The sequence below is a fragment of the Phalacrocorax aristotelis genome, chromosome 1, assembly GCF_949628215.1.
Source record: "Phalacrocorax aristotelis chromosome 1, bGulAri2.1, whole genome shotgun sequence".
Taxonomy (NCBI): Eukaryota; Metazoa; Chordata; class Aves; order Suliformes; family Phalacrocoracidae; genus Phalacrocorax; species Phalacrocorax aristotelis.
The window spans coordinates 68,157,356-68,174,894 of NC_134276.1; the positions used below are offsets into that span (position 1 = coordinate 68,157,356).

The 17,539-nt window shown below is 42.8% G+C and overlaps 1 protein-coding gene across 1 annotated transcript in view; it reads right to left on the reverse strand.

Moving 5' to 3' along the window:
* Positions 1-17,539, reverse strand: part of SH3RF3 (SH3 domain containing ring finger 3) — a 252,787-nt gene that overhangs the window by 81,502 nt on the left and 153,746 nt on the right. Inside the window, exons 2-3 of the mRNA XM_075091962.1 lie at positions 12,600-12,875; positions 5,531-5,626 (exon numbers count right to left, since the gene is read on the reverse strand). Coding sequence (XP_074948063.1) covers positions 5,531-5,626; positions 12,600-12,875 — 372 coding nt within the window. The remainder of the gene's footprint in view (positions 1-5,530; positions 5,627-12,599; positions 12,876-17,539) is intronic.

Consider the following 17,539-nt stretch of genomic DNA (forward strand, 5'->3'; position numbering starts at 1 on the left):
ACCATATTCTATGCAAGAGGAAAACAAGTAGGACCAACTTTTTAGAAACTATGAAGCTGCAGGGAGGAAAGTCTTAAAACAATGTAATTACAAAATTTGAAAATGCATATCAATAAAGCTTTTCAAAAGAAATTAGCTGAACACCTCTTAGAGCTTACAATATTGTCAGATTTACAAAGTTCTTATTCCATTTTTATCTGACACACAAAAGGAGAGAGAACAGAAAAAAATCAGTTCTGATGTTAACGGGTATAATTCTTAACTCATTAGTGTTACACCGACTTACTACTGGGATGAATTTTCTCCCCTGAGATTTAGTAAGTCAGCTTTTCTAAAATCATCTACATTAGTTTCCTTCTACTCACCTTTCAAAGGCCTCCATTTTCATTAGCATTAAATGATACTAGCAAGGCTAGAACGAACCTTTTTGACAGTCCTTAAAAACAGGGATTGTAAATTCTTTTTGGAAAGGGCACCCAACAAACACCGCCATCTAATGCTTGTCTAATGCTCCTTATTTTTTTGAAAGGATTTCATAAAGGATTCTCTGAAAGGTGCAGAGTATGATGCCACAGAGACCATAGAGATATAAACGATGGGTCAGACATCAAGGCTGAATTCATTCTGAGAGTCCCATAGGGACCCATCTGTCCTGCAGCTGAAGGGAAGAACCAAACAGATTGAGGAGAGAGAAAACATAGACAAGAAGTGGACAGGGCAACAAGTATTTGTTGATGTTGTTGAAAATGGTCAAAACATCTACTAGAGCTAGAAATACACACATGCACACACCTGAGCTTTTAAGAATATAACTGTGATGACTGCCACTGGGGATGCCAGGATATTTGGAAATGGCTAAGATGGGAAGCTGCATACAGAATCTGCATACAGAGAAAAAAAATGCAAAATCTGCCTTCGAGACTGAATGCCAGACTGGGGGCTACACCACCAGGAAAATGCTGAAGAATCCCAAAGTCAAGCAGGTCTATAGGCTGGGCTAAGGGAAAGGCTTTGCTCTCTTCAGAGTCGTTCCCTGCATCTCCTCTTGCAACCCGCCAAGTCATCAGATTAACTGAACACACACAGAGACACGCACACACACTAAACTCTCAACTGTTTGCATTCATATGCAGGCTAACTAAAGGTTACTCTCAGCAAAGTACATAGTTATATAGTTAAGGACAAATTCCGCTGGGTAGATAGGTCTGCATGACTCTATTCAATGACCACAGCTAGGATGCTGGTAAACGTGCTCAGGTTCCCCTGCACGGGTTAAGCTGTTTTAGGATGATTGGTAGATCCAGTGATACAGCACAAAATCGTTAAATGTGGTGCTCTGCTCTGCAAAGCTGTTGTGGAATGAAAAATCATTGTTTTCTTTAAGAAATGCTTCAGATATTTTTGTTTGTTTTGTTTTGGCTGAACTATTTTTAAACACTGACTTGCAAGAATTCTTTTCCCCTGGGTCTCTGGGGAGTCTTGACGACCTGTGCTGTAGGGCACTGAAACCACTGGCTCTGCCCATTCTCTTCCTCCCTCTTTTTCCCAGACCTCCTTTCCACCTTTTTCTCTTTTTGACTGTGAAGAACAGAAGATCCCCATTACCCTGCCTCACTGCTCTGTAAAAAGAATTTAAAAACTCCTAATATTACTTAATCACAGCTTTCAGTGCCCTTGATGCCATAAAACATTATAACAATGGGCTGGCACTTCATCAATTGTAATTTGCTGATATTACAGTCACAGTAGCACTCGACATAATTGCCTTGCTCTACCACTGACTCGTAAGGCTTCTTGATCTCAGTCAATACTTCTTTGCAGTGGGGGCTTCAGAAATTTTGGTCTAACAGCTCAGCTTTTTGAGTTTCCAGTTCCTGCCCATCCAGGCAGGATGCATCCCTTGAAATACTCGGCACACTATTGCTCTCAGATTTCACTCCCAGACACCTAAATCTACTAGGGCACACTTTATTCATCATTATTCTCAATTTTACACATAGCAGCACAACACTTACCACTTCCAAACAGAGATAATAACAGCAGTTGTTAAGAATGAAGGGGATAGCTTGAAGACAGTAAAAGAAAAGAAATTTAGTTAAGACTTAGAATTCCTTGCAGGTCCAAAACTCCTCCCAGCAAGAATACAACTTCAAACCGTAAGGATTATTAATAAGGTGTTTATTTCAGGACAGAAGGCACCTTGAGAATCAATTTGATTATGTAGTATTTTTTTCTGTAGGCAAATTAAAACATAAATTGTCAGCCCAAATTACTTCTACGGGAGATGAAGGACAGCAAGAAAGTAACTAAAAAAAAAATAATGCAAACTCTCCCTGACAGAACATATTGTGTGTGACTCATTCTGTAGAAGTCACCATTGTGAGCTGCAAATATTTATTCCTTATATGATTGTAGCTTCTCTGAGGTTGGGACGGAGATGACACTACAGAGGCGGCAAAAAGCCTCTCCGCAGAGAGCTGTGAGACACAGCAAGCATGCAAGCACCCTTGCTGGTCACTTGTCAGGAATAAAGCATAAAATCCATGCTGCTTTACACTTATATGGCTATATGGACAACTACACACAATGCTGAGACACAGACTTTCTAAAACACTGCAGGGAGCAGTTACATTTTGATGTCTTTGGCTAGTTTTTTGTGCCACTGCTTTGTGACACTACAGTCTTGCTCTAAAAGTTGCTCTCCCGGGCACAGAATCCTTTACAGAAGTGGACCACTCTCAGATTCAGGAAGCACGGGTGGAAAAATGATGAAGGAGCCTAGGGAGACACGGCAGGTTTTACATGGGCAAGCTGACAAGCCCAAGTGCTGGGAGGCCGGTGGGGTCCTGATGAGGAATGTGCTGATCACCCAGCAAGGCTGCAGTACACTCCTCCTTCCCGCCCTGCGGTGGCTTATGCATGTAAATGCTTTGTAACAGAGTACTTGCAAAAGGATTTCTTGCAAGAGTCCCTGTGAGGGGTACGGTAGAACATTGCTAGGACAAAGTCTCACCAAAGCGGGGCCACAACAAGGATTATATCCCCTATATGTTTGTAGCTCTGGGATGCCCAGCTCTAAGATCTTTGAAGTGACTGGCTTGTTTACTAATGCTTTGCATATGTAGCAAGCATAAGAGCTCTTCCGTGGGCTGTGGGAGCGGTTGGAAACATTAGAGCCTGTCCTTAGAGATGGGCTCTGGGCTGGAATTCGCTCCATCCAGAGTGCACAGCTTCCGATGCCACACGAAATCCCACGCACTTTGGCCATTGGCTCACAGAAATGGAAGGGTACAGTAGAGTTAAGCTTTGCTTATTCTGCACATTTTGCCAAGATTTTGAAAACTACTTAATGGACTTGGACAGACTCAATGAGTGGTTTTAGATTCAAGTACTACTTGTTTAATGGATTTATTTTATAAATATTGGCATTGAGATTTTCAAAACTTCTTTGGCTTTGGCCTGCTGATTCCTCTTAATTTTAAATGTAAAGCAACATCTGAAGCTGACAACAGCAGCATAACTGTATAACTCCAACAGTTGCATAAGCTCATCTCATATTCAGAACAAGGCCTCCATCCACCAGGGCTTGGATGAAATAGGTGGCTGATATTTCTGTCTGGAGGATCATTTCCCTTTGGCTTTACAAACCACGGCACAAGTATTACACTCATGTCAGCCAACTACCTCATTTGAAAAGGCCTTTCAAGTCTCCAGATTTCAAATTTATACATATAAAATATATGTGTGTGCATATATATACACACAAATATATGCGTAAGTGTATACGGTTTTATTTATTTTATATACATGTGTCTGTGTATGAATGTATATGCACACACACATTCCTATGTGCATTCTTCTCCCCCGATGCTGCCTGGCTGTTTGCACCTCTTTAGAAACTTCCAGCATTGCTGTTCTGACCCTGCGTAACGCTACCTCTTGCTCCTCCGTGGCCACCCAGGATGTGCTAGTACTTGGAGAACTTCAGTGAGACAACATTGCACGTATTCCCAACAGCTGTTCCTCTGAGGCTTTGAGTTCTTCACTCTACAAGAGCAGTAATTAAGGAGAACAGATACCTAGGGGTGGGAGATGGATCAGGATGCTTTGTGGTGCGTAGGCAGTGCAAGCTCTTACAGCCTGCAGGTGAAACTAGAACTGGGGAAAGGTGGTGGGGTGCGATGATGGCTGGCTGCACAGAGGTCCCCAATTCACTTTTTCTGCAGCAAAGTTTGGGACAGTAACATTGCACTCCCCCAGGATAAGAAAGAGAAAGGAAAATGGATGAAATCTGGGACAATGCCAGCTTTCTCATTTAATCACAACAAACTGAAAATGTCTTACGCGTTCAGAACAGAGGAAAACTAGTCATTAACTTATACAAGGCAGCTGGTTTCCCAATAACAGCTCCCACACGTTCTGGTTTTACTATTATTGTTCTTGTCAAATGTGGGAACGCAATGTATATTAATGATGGTTTATTCCAAATTGGTCATTGTCAGAGCTAATAATTAGGTAGTCAGGCACTAATTACCTCTATTCTGTCTCAAATCATTAACTAAGAAATCTGGAGAAGTAATTTTGGAGGCAGGCATCAAAGCCACACACAGTAGGGTGGGCTCTGCTGTGGGCGCAAGAGATGCTTCACTACAGAGAGTGGCACCAGCCTATGCCTGGTAGCAGAGACAAGGCAACACTGCTCACAGTACCAGGTGCAGAGTGGTAGCACCTCGAAAAAATACATACATGTGTGGTGTCCATCTGTTCTTTGCACCCCTGGTTAATTCATGAAGGAGGAAAGCTCTACAAAGGCATTACCTGGCACCTGGACAACAGAGCATCTCCAGCCGGGCCTCCATGGGCCACCATTGGCCAATGCAGCTCTTCTCCCAAGTGGCACCAGCTGGATGGGCACCAGGAGGAGGGTGTGCAGCAGTGGGAAGTGGTGGCACAATGTGTCTTCTCAGAGGATATGAAGTCTCAGCATTTACTCTGAAATAAGCCTCCCGTGGAAACGACTGCAGGGAAGAGCTCAGGGCAAGGATGGGTCTGGCGCACACAGAATGAGAGACCCTGGGCACACAGGTGGAGCTGCCCAAGCTCCTGACGCGGCAGGGGACACCTGCAGTGCCCCCCAAAATGGATGTGCTTTCAGGGCATGGCTGAGCCTGCACCACTGCTTCCCACCTGCCAGCAGCACCTGCATCCCCTCAGGTACATGCAAGATACCCAAACTGCAATCATCCTCCCCTATTTTCCCTACATATTGTAGAGATTACACCAGAAATGCTACATGGGAAGCCTTCAACAGTAGTTCACAGCATACATTTTGCTGATCATTTTAAATTGAATTGAGTGTATCCTCAAAGTGCCTTAGGGAAAGCAATGGGAAAAAAAAATCCCTTTTCAGTTATTCTGGTATAATTTGTCCTTCTCATTTAAGAATTTTCAAGTTTGTCCTGTCTTTGTGGGCACAAAAGTCCCAAGAGACATCAAGACCAGCACCCAACACCACCCATTACAAACTTACCTCAACATAGAGGATAGGAAAAATGCCAATCTTGTCACCCAGCATTCCTTCTGCCCAGTTGTCATCTACCCTCCTGATGACCGTCAAAATTTCATCCTAAAATCAGAGATGCACAAAATACATAATCAGATTTTTTCAGTAGAAAGATGCCAGGTTTTAATTACCCACATGACACCTTAGGGAGAGAGTACACAGAGGAGACCATAAGCCAGGTTAAAATGTTCCCTGAATCTTGGGCCGGCAGCATTCCTGGCCCAGCATCCCACCTCAGGCATCCCATCCAAAGTGCACTGAAGAGCCCTGCAGACTGGTGCAGCTCATGCTGGCTGCCAGCATCTCCAAAGGCCTGGGGACAACAGGTGGGAATAGGTAACTCCTGGCTTCATTGCAGGGACAAGGAGAACGTTTGTCCCAGGAGGTCACCTCTAACCCAAAGGAGAAAGCTCTCTAGCGTGAAGCTGCCCCTGTGCATCTGAAAGCCCATTGCAGTGCTTGGATGCTCCCGAAGACAATTCAAAGGGAAGCACCAGCAGAGCACAGCTACTCCTGGAAACACTTCCAGCAAGAAGCATAAGGTATAGCATGAGGTGCTCAGCAACTAGCCTACCCTGCTGATGCACTGAATGTCAGTTTTCTTTTGTAGAAAAAATATCAGGGGGTAGAAGTGCAAAGCAGGTAAAAAGCCAGCGATAACATATGAAAAAACTAGTTGCATTCGACTGTTGGGTCAGCTTCAGTTTAGATACAAATTAGTTTTCTAAAATCAATGGCATTTTAATATTATATTTAATCTAAGGGGTCTTACAAAAATTTTAGCTGCTGATGAACTTATTTGTGATTATAAAACAGGAGGTGAAGCAAAGTGCAGATAAGAGTCATACTGCTCAAAGTTTCCCTTGATAGAATTAAAACCTAGAACACGCCAGTCATTACAAAAGCTCAGGTGACTAGACCCAAACCCTGAGTTTTCCCAGTTTGAGCTTTTCAACTTGTCAATGGATTTCTGCTACCATGTCTGCCTGCTGGATATTTGCTACCATGTCTGTCATACTAAACCCAGCCTTGAGCCAGCTCCGCTTGCTACAAAGGCTGTGGAAGGCAGCCCTCTCTGCAGGGCACTGCCTGCGTCCTCAGATCTCCTACGGCCAGAGGCAAGGAGTGGGCTTAGAGAAGCTGCGAAGTGAAGTTTGGTGAGATGCCATTCATTCTCTCATGGTGTCTGATCTTCCTCCATTTCTGTGTAGAAATGTATAAAAAAGAAGAAAAACTTCCTCCAGAAAGCTGAGACAGAGTTCCCTGCTGTTCTCACTTTATTTCCACGACTCACTCTAGGAAAATAAGAGTTATGTATGGTCTATCACCCTCCATGCAACAAGCTATCCATGTTAACTGGGCAGGTGAGAGGAGCTGTTTTTTTGCAGATACTTCTTATGTAGAAAAAGACCCACAAATTTGTGATTCAGGATGTTCAGACTGTGGATTTATGTTGATAGCAAATGACCAGAACAGGGATGTGGTATGATGTACTTTGCAGTTTTTGAACATGTGCATTTTGAACACGTGCACTTTGAAATAGTTTAAATGTTTCCTTTGAATTATTCATCTGAATGATCCATTAGGGGAAAGCTCAGAGAAACAGCCACAGACTGAGTCCTTCAGCTATTTATTACAGCTGGAAGGATGCAAAAAGAATTTGTGCGTTTAATTTCCTGAAGAAACAGATAGCATTCCCTTCCAAAGCCCTGTCTGCACGGACCATTTTTGATCTATGTAAAGAGCTGACAGTAATACATCTCTGCAAAGTTTCCACATGCTCTGACAAAAGACCAATTATCATAAATTTAGAATCTAGGTAACGGGGGTAAATAAGGAAAATAAAAGACTGTGTTGCTTCAAGAACCTGCCATAAGTGTTCCTACTTTCTATATTTGTTCAGCTATTCAGGCCTTTTAAAAACCCAAAGTGTGATGGGTCTACACTTTTACTTTACATTTATGTATATGTATATAATCTTATGAGTGTATGTGTGTACATATGTGTATGCACGTATAAGTGTATGTCTGTATATATATATTTGCATATATATATATATACACAAAAGATAAGAAATGAAGAAAAATCTTTTTAACTTTAAAACCCCAGACTCGACTAGATTTTGTTAGCGGCACTGTGTAATCTCCAACCCTGGAGCAGGTCGGACAGGCAACTGGCAGGAAAAGCTTCTCCTGAGTTGATCCTGCTCGAGCATGGGGCAGGGAACAAGTGACCTTTGAAGATCCCTTCTAACTTTACTTTCTACAGACCTATGAAATCTGGAAGCATTTCCATACACCAATCTTAGTTTAGCTCTGCCAAGTCTGGCTGCCGAATGTAGTCTGAGAAAATCAGATAGCTGCACAACCCAAGGTATGCTGATGTTCAAAAAGTGTACCTTTGTGGGAGAGCAAAGTGCAAGTCCTTGACAATGCTTTCCATTATAGAATTTGTTTTCAGAAGCATGTTAAAAATCTCCAGAATTTACAGAAAATCCTGAAATATCTTTTGAAATTCTTTTTTAATAGAAAGTGTATACACCATTCTATAGACTGGGCTGGTGAAAGCTCCAACATGAACTATTTTAGTGTCTTAAATTAGTTGGATAGCTGTGCTACTTATAAATTCCTAGAAAGGTTCCCAAAAGGATCATGAATAGTAAAGAGCCACAGATCTCTTGGCATACCACTTCAACTTTCTGAACCTCACTGTTTCACGTGTACTAAATTGATTTCCAGGCAGCATAAAGGAATCCAAGCCTCAAAACTCATTTCAAAAGCCAATGGTATCCACTGTAGTTTGACACAGATACCTCATGCTCTTTTTACGCCTGTTGCTAAAGTCTCTAATTATTTGCTCTCTCCTGCTTGCTCAAGTCTCTCTCTATTCATCAGGGCCAGGCAGCCTTGTGACAGGCACGTGGGACCTGCAATTCCAGTGTATAACCATTATCAGAAAGGAAGGCAAAGATAAATCACTTAAAAAGCAATCTGATTGATGGAGAAATGAACCCTTTTGCTGAGAAAACAGCACAAAATTGTGTCCAATAACAGTAATGATTCACAGCCTGATTTTTACTCTAGTCATTAACGGCCATTAACGAAGCAATACAAAGCAGATGCGCTTGCTATTCTGCAGAGATAACAACTCCAGCTAGAGCACTGGGGAGATCTCAGTGATAGCAGCATGGCACCACATGGTGCTTGGTGCGTCCGACGATGATGCTTGCCAGCTGGCACGAGAATCCCAATCGCTGGCTACTGCCAGGATGGTCCCTCTGTACACAGCAAATGCTGCTGGAATTGAGTACTAAGGGTCTGGGATGTTGCACTGCAGCCAGGAACGTTGGATGTGATGGCTCCATGATTGGCACAACACTTGTTAAACACCCCCGTGTGCTGGGGATGAAAGTGTTGGGAAATGAAGGAAATAGTTGATGTTATTAAAAATGTGATGAGCAATAAAGCATGGGAAACAGTTGATGCTACCTTGTCAGGTTTGAGACTCATCTACCACTGGGACTCAGCCTTCAAAGGGCCACATGAACTCATGCATGCAGGGGGTGGTCCAACACCAAAACAAAACTGTGGGCTGAATTTGGACTCAGTTTAAGGCTGGAGTAACTACACAAACAGACAATAATGCAGTTACTCCAGATTTGCACCACTGTAGCTGAGAGCAGAGCCTTCTTGTGCACGGCTTGTACCAGAGAGCACGCAGGCCAAGGGAGGGTGGATTATTTTTTAAAACAGAGACAGCAGGAGCCCAGGCTCATACTGGGCTACCACATAGGAGACGTTAGAAAGCTGAGTTAAATAAGTATAAGCCAAGGGCATACAATGAGACTCTGTAGGCCACACACTAATTGCAACCAAGCTAGTGAACATCAGGAGTAACACTTCTGAAGCTGCTGGAGTTAAACCAGTGCAAAGCTGACACAAGGCTGGAACCCATCATTACGGAGAGCAAAACAACTGCTAACCGGCTGATTTGGCTGATCATTGCCGAACACTGAAGAAAAATATGTTAAGTCGCAGATCTGGGATGCTTCGTCTTCTTGTAGCCACTGCAGAAGAGGGACAGTGGTGGGCCCCTACGGCTGTACCTATGGCTGTTTTGGGAAGAGGAGTTAGGGGCAGCAGTCCGCATGGTGTAAGAGAATGACAGGTTGGAGCTTTGTTTGCGGCACTGGATAGCCAAGACGGAGATTTCTCTGTCCCTTCCAGTTTTATACTTACACATACAGAATTATTATATTTGGTTTATCTTTGGCCTTTTATCTGGAGAGCGTTGTGTCTACAGGAGATGAAAATGGGTAAATGGCAGAAGCTCTCTGCAGCACTATTCATAAAGATCAGCATAAAGCAGACAATTTTCTTGCAATCCATCTTGCGAACAACAAGACATTTTAATTTTGAACATAACTAGTAAGAATAAAACCCAAATATCCTTCCTTTGTTTTCTTTTACTGCACTGACAGATATTCTGACTTCCTCATAACAAAGGGGAAGGGGAAAAACGAAGTCCAGCAAAAGAGCAACAAAACATAATGATACTGAACATCCCTACATTTAAGTTCTCTTGGAATTTCTCTTCAGAGGGAAACTCTTCCTTAGTATATGTTTATAAGTAAAATCAATTACAATTGTCTGGTAGTGTTAAAATGAGGGGTGGGACACAGATAGGTTACACTAGTTTGTATAAATTGTATCCCAATGCAACCCCTCTACCTGAGGAAAGGACAAACAGTGTAAATGAAATTGAGATCAGGTCCAGCATCTTCAGATGCAAACTGAGGCATTCAAATGATGAATATTGCTCCAAGTGACAAATCACATCTACAGCAACGCAGTGCTTATGACTCTGCTGCATCAGCAGATGATCTAAAATGTGGGCTAAACAGCAACCTTCATCAGCACAGGTGACAGCTAAAATTAGCATTGAAAAAAATGATGAAAACATGACAGTAAAGTCCTGAGATGAAAAATAGATTATTCACTGTCAGGGAGAACAATAGGCAAGACATAAAAACAGTTACAAGGTGACAGTGCATGTAGCAGAAGGAGCTAAAGAAGAAAATAGCAGTAGAAAATAAACCAAACTCCCCTGGGGGAAACGCACTCATCAGGGATAAAAGGATGCAGACAGTAACAGGAGGGGTGAAAAAAAGGAAAACTGAGGGATTGAGAGTAGAGCTGTACAGCAGAAAGAAATGCTCCATGCGAGAATGACATTGGACAGCCAAGAAAATGAGAACTATCAGTATACAAAGACAGCTATTGTAAGGGAGGTACACTAATATATGGCACCAAATATATCAAATACAAAAGTGTCTAGGAAAGGACCTGCTCTAACAAAATAAGACCACAACTGCCTGCCATAGTTATTAAGTTTCTTAGATCAAGCAAGCAATGAACACCTTATGCAGACAAGGAAGATTGCTTCTCAGAGAAGTCACCTTTGTACCTCTGGGCAAGCAGTGAGGAAAACAATGTGCCAGCAAATATATATTTACTGATAGGATCTCAAAGGTAACTTCTGGCTAACTTTCAGTTAATGCATAGCTGCTACTTCCCACCAGGCAGCCCGCTTTCTCGCAGAGATTCACAGCTCCAGAGAGGCTGAGTAGTCGCAGGGTTTGCAGTGTTTGCAATCAAACACTTTGCTTGCTATAGAGCAAAAGCACTTACAAATCTTTTGTTAAATAAATATAAGAAAGCATACATTCTAGGAAATTGTGTTCTGCTGAGAAATGTTGCATGAGTGAAAAAGATGTTACATTCGGCGAGAAAATGATATGCTGCAAATATTTCATTTAGCTATAATAAGTAGCCTCAAAAGAGGAGGTCAGTAAAATCCTGGTGAAGGATATTTTTATCATCTATTTTGTATTCATTTCCAGCATAACTGTTATTGCTTTATGTGATGCTATAACAACCAGACACAGCTGAAATAAAACAGAAGATGACAATGAACAGGTTCTCCACAGCATTCAGTGCCATAAATTAACATTAGGGGATATGCTTTATTTTACTGTGGGTTTCTTGATATCCATGAAGCCCATCTAAGGTCAACACAAATTGCTAGGGAGGAGGGGGGAGACAGAAAACAGGTGGGGAGGTGGGGGAGGATGGGAAATGTGACATTTTAAATCCAGAGGAAATTACAATCTCAGTTTTCTCTCATTCCAAATGGAATTTATTAAACATTTTGGTTTTAAGAAAACAAAGACCTTTTTTTTTAAATGTCTGCTTTTTATGTCTTTATGTTCTTAAAATAGGAAATACTGTGATATATGATGATAGTGTATTTCAACTGCTAATTGGTATGTGGTATGATGCAATATACATTTTGAAGCTGAATGGCATTTTAAAACACCAGAACATCTGATTCAATCAGGAACATTAAAAGACACATTTCCATTAGTTTTTTTTCCTGAAATGGAGTCGTTCTTGCAGAACATTTCAATGCAGATGAAATGTGTGCTTTTCACACAGAACAATATTCTTGGAAAGTGCGTAGCCAGTTCTACTTGTTGAGTTTCACTGGCTTTATACCAACCTTGCTCTTCATGGCACGAGCTATCTCACTCCCTTCTCCTTTAGGCAAAATGTGAGCAATTTCCCAAAGACGCAAACATGGGGCTTGCCCCACGGGGAGACTTTGCGCCCCCCCAGTCCTACAGCACGGCTGGCGTGTGGGACATTGCACAGCAACTGAGCAGGCTCTGCCTCCACAGGGAGGAGGACTTACAAGTTGGGAGAAGTCAATGACCTTCATCACGCTACATGAGGGGACGTCCCACTTAATAAGAGGACAGGCTGACAGGGCTGAATTTGCTTACAACCAGCTGAAAGAAACAGAGTGCAGGGGGTCCCTCGGCAGAGTTGCCCGAGGAGGCCAGGCAGATGTCCCGCTGGTCCCAGCACCACCGTGCTGCAGGCTTGGCTGCCAGTACCCCACATGCCCCATTGGTCCCTACAGAAGTAGCTTTCCAAAACTTTTTTTAAAAAAAAAAAATCCGCTATTCCCCTACCTTGGTGAAGGTCAGGCAATCCTTGTCTTGATCTTTATCCTTTATTTCAAAGTCGTAAAGTGCTTTGCCCTGAGGTGGAGCTTGCGGGAGGGGCTTGATACACTGGATGTAGCTGGCGGGGAAGAAGCCATGGTTCCCATTGAGCTCCCCGTGGTACCAGTTCTCATCCACCTTCCGCCGCAGTATGATGATGTCCCCCTTGTTAAACTTGAGGTCGCCTGGCTCTTTTCCCTCATAGGTGTACAGGGCTTTGCCATAGGGAAGCTGAGAAACACTCTGGGAAAACAAAATATGCAACACCTTTTAAGTAAACTCGAGCCAGAACCAATTTCCTTTTTAAAGTCACTTTCAGCTAGAAGCAAACTGATAATCCACGACCAAATTACCCCAGTGACTGCAGGTGACTGCTACGTAACATTATACCCTGGGTCTTGCAGGAAAACTAGGATGCATGTGATGGTAAGACTGGGAAGGTAAGTGTGTTACATCAGAGGAGGCAGTGCAGCTCTCTTGAAACTCAGCTGAAACCCATGGTACCTCTTACACCATCAAGAAGCATCTGTTAATTTGCAAAATATCCTATGTAAGCAGGCCTCTGTGTTTAAACAAGTAAAACTTGACATGTCTAAATGTAAGATATTAGACATTTTGACCTTCAGGGTTGCTTTGGTTTCTGAAGCTCAGAAGATAAAACAAAACAAACTTGAAGATTCACATAGTTCTAAAAGTTGGCAAGTCGAAAATTTTTCAATGTGTTTATCTGAGCAACTCCAAACATTTTTTGATTTTGAAGCTTTTAGTTGAGCTTTTGATTTTGTAACCAAATGCTCTTCTTTCAAAATCCCCAAGTCTCACACTGCTCACTGAGGGCTACTGTAAACAGTTACAATATTCTTTGTTGCTTATGATTTAACGTCTCTGTGGAAAAGCGGAATAGGCAGAATGCCTCAAATCTTTCTTTTAGAACTAAAACCAGCTCTGAGAATTTCACTCTCATTAAAAGGAAGAAACAAACTCAAAAAAAAAAATCACAGCATAAGAGCAAAAAAAGCCTAAAAAGTTATTACTTTGGCGTGATAAAAAAGAGAAGCCTATTTGATGGAAACTACCTGATTGTAAAGAATTCTTCCCAGTGTTCACTTTGGCCCAGTGCAAGATTGTCTCACTCAGGCTGTGACTGCATGGACGATTTTTTTGTGGAAGTATCGGTTTATGTAGCCCTCGCCCTTGCCCTCCCTGGATGCTTGCTCCCCTCCTTGCTGAATTGCACAGAGCTGGAGTGTGTTGGACACAGCTGCCAAAAGGGTTTGGCCCTATAATAGCTCTTTAACCCATACTGGAGGAGAAAAGGTGCATCACTGTTTTATCCTATGTAGTTTTTTATTTCATTTAGCTTGAGCTAAGAGCCAGCTTGCAAGCCTCAGCACAAATATGTAGCAGCATGTATCACGGGGGATGTTAAAGGGGTCATGTACAGTCAACCTTTCATAAGAGTGGTTTTTTCAGAGATGTGCTTATAAAAATGACACCGGCTTCTGTTGCATATATATACACTCATATATATATATGCTGTTGTATACCTATATATACTCATATATATACCTATGAGTAGTCTGTTCCCTGCTCTGTACACTGGCTGTCAAAGGCGTGTCCTATAGGGCCAATGAAAAAGTAAAGGTATGTTTAATAAAATACCCTGGTATTCCCCCGGGTGTTTCTTACACCTGTACTTCTGGATGATACCCCTTTGTATAAGAATAGCATTTGGATGCTTTCTGCAGGGAGAAGGTGGAGTGGGCTGACAGAAACACTCCATTTCCCCATCCAAGCCAGAAAATAGGATGCTGGGATGACTTTTTATGGTATTTGTTAAAGCAACAAGCAGAGGCATTTTTCAATCCCAACGGGTGCATTAAATGGACCTGCTGTGGTATGGCAGGTTTTATGCTCTTACACCTGCACCTTTCGGCAGGAGGAGGAGAAACACCAGCCTGCCGTCTGCGCTGCCTGCCAGCACAGCCTTCTCCTGCTGCTTCTGGGTGCCAGATGGTTGCTGTGGCAGGCAGATACCACGCTGTTCAAAAAGTAAGTTTCTGAGTGCACCTTCACATGCAGGTGTTAACTTACTCATTTTATTAGGAAGGGCTTTAGTAGCTGTGCAGGCCTTGGAAAGCATGTGCAACAGATCTTCTCACCTACGCCACACAGTGAAGGAGGCAATCGAACAGGCACGGCTTTACAGAGCACTGTCTGTGTTGTCTGGACAGGGATTTAATTTCATTCAGATGAGATGTGTCCCCAGCTCTCATTTTTCTCATTACCAGTTTACAGTTCCGCTTTTTTCTCGGTATTCTTTTGGACTTTGCTGTATCTGAATGAAGGTACCCAGTATTTTGGAAGCACCTTCAAACATAACAAAGCATAAAACCAGGAAAGAACATCAACAGCCAGCTAACAAAGCATGCATCAAACAATCTCTGCCAAATCAGAGGCAGCACCCTACTGATATTTTTCTCTCTGCCTGGATGGTTATTTCCCTTGACACCAAAGCTTTTCCCCCCTCCTCAGCATTTTAAAGATTAAGCCTACGATTCCATCAAACTCCTTTGGTAAGGCATAGATTGCATTACCTATTTGAACCTAGAAAAAAAAATACTAAGTTGAAGCACTATTGAGCCTTGTAGTAATTTAGAAGTAAAAGATTCATTACTTTAATTCATGCTGGTAGAAGACAATTTATCAAACACTGAGCAAGACTTCTGCCAGGTGCTCATTGAACCGCTGCTGATCCAGGCACACGCCTGGCAAGCATGCTCCGTATCACTTACCCTAGACGGGGCTTTCCTATTCCCAAGATCTTTGTAGCAATTCAAGGTCAGATCACTTTCTTTACTTTTTAACCCCTTTCTCTTCCCAAGCTTCATTTTACTGTGTTAAAAGTGAACAGCCCCCAGAGCTACAGAAAAAGAAACTGGATTTTATTCAGTCTCATGCATCTTCAATGAAATACTTATGAAACACATGCTGGGCTTCTACTACTGATTAATTGAGCTGGCTAGAAGATGATTCAGGTGTCTGTTTATACCTTAACTTGACGAACACACAGGCTTTAAAGCAAAAAACCAAACTGCAAGACAAAAATTTTAATTTGAAATGTGGCATTGTTTTATTTGAAGACCCTAATGTGGCACCCCAGGGAATTTGCAGTTTAGGTGCTTCTGTTCCTGTTCTCTTTCATGGGCTTTGTTATGGACCGTGCCATCTAGGGACTGTCCCTCACAGAGAGAATCTGCACATGAGGTGCTTAAAACTACAACTGCCAGTGGGCAGGTGCTTCCAAAACAAAATGTTTCAATTATCAGCTACAGCTTTTCTAATTCTGAGCCGCAGCTTTTCAACTAAAAAATCTGTAGAGGCATTTTTAAAATGAACATGTTGTTTAGTGGAAGAGACACCCTCCTATTGAAAAATTCCCATAATTGAGACATTTCCCAGCCTTTCCATAAGGCCAGAAGTGCCCATTTTGATTTAAGCATCCCAGGTAAAGCTGGCATTTACTGTGGCCCAGGCAAGGGTGAAGAAATAATGGAGTCCTCTAACCCTTTTCAAATAAAGTTGCTTTCCCTGTTCTAAAGCTTTAAGTGTCTCTTCCAATCGACCAAAGAGAGAAGTTCAATATCACAATTACAAAAAAAAAAATATCAAAAATAAATTCCTGAAGCTTCCTTGCTGATATTTTCTAGCCAAAAGGTCCAGCTTTCAGTGGACTCTCAGTGGTCAGATTATCTTAATGGATCCTGATCCCTAAGAAGAAGATTTGGGGAAATTTCCCATTATTTTTCCTACTTTTGATTAATCCATTAGTGGGAAGCAAATCAGATTCAGAAGCTCCTCTTAACCACCCCTGAAAGGAAGGAGCATTAAGCATATTTCAGAAATAAAAGAAAAATGATCACTGCTGCTGCTTGATAGTTATAATGTCACTCCCCATCAACAGTTAGGTGATTCTTAGAAATCTTCCTATAATCCTATTATTATTTCCCTCTTTGCCAAATCTTTGTGCAGTGTAATTCTGGCTCAATCACCCCCCTTTTCTTCACTTGAGTCCCCCAATTCAAAGGGAAGGGTGTCAGCTATGACTGACCTCTGACTCATGGGCAAACCCCTCAAGCCCTGCCGGGGAGCATGACCCTCCCTTTCTCTGTTTAAAAACTCTGCCCCATGCCCTGTCCTATTTCCCCTTATCTCTTTCTTCCGCACAACAGCATTTCAGCTAGACATCATCATCTTCAGCATGCCCAGGTAGTCCTTCTTACAGAATCTTTTAATCTAAAACAGGCTGTGAAGTGTCAGCTAAGGGATCAGACTAAAAAGCAGAGGCAGGAAATGGTTTTGGTGGGGGGCAGTGACAAGCACACAGAGATGTTCCTCCAGCAACTACCAGAGTGCTTACACTTTCCTCTTGCTGCCTGCTTCAGGAGAGCTAACCCCTCCTTACACCTCTGCCACTCCGGCACCTGGGCAGCCCTGCAGTACAGCCAGTGGACACCATGGAGACACCGTGCTCCCTCCTCACCATCCTCTTCTTCCCCTGCTCCTTAGTCGAAGCCCCTTCTCAGCCATGCTTCTGTCTCAGGGACTTGTGCAACACTATGTCCCAGGAAGGAAACTTCCCCTTCCCAGCCTGGCCTCAGCAGCATCGTACTGTTCCTCTGCCCACAGTGCCTGGCTCCGCTGCAGCCTCCCTGGCATATGGGGACTGACACAGGAGAAGGCTGGCTGCCCCATGAGGATCATGGCAGAGACCACCACCACACTATCTCCCTCCAAGTCAGCTCTTGACCTGTGTTCCTGCTCCAAGGGATGCCTGCCATCACCCTCTCCCCAGCTGCCATGAAATCTGTCGGGCATAATGCAGGCAGCCACAAAATTAAATGGCC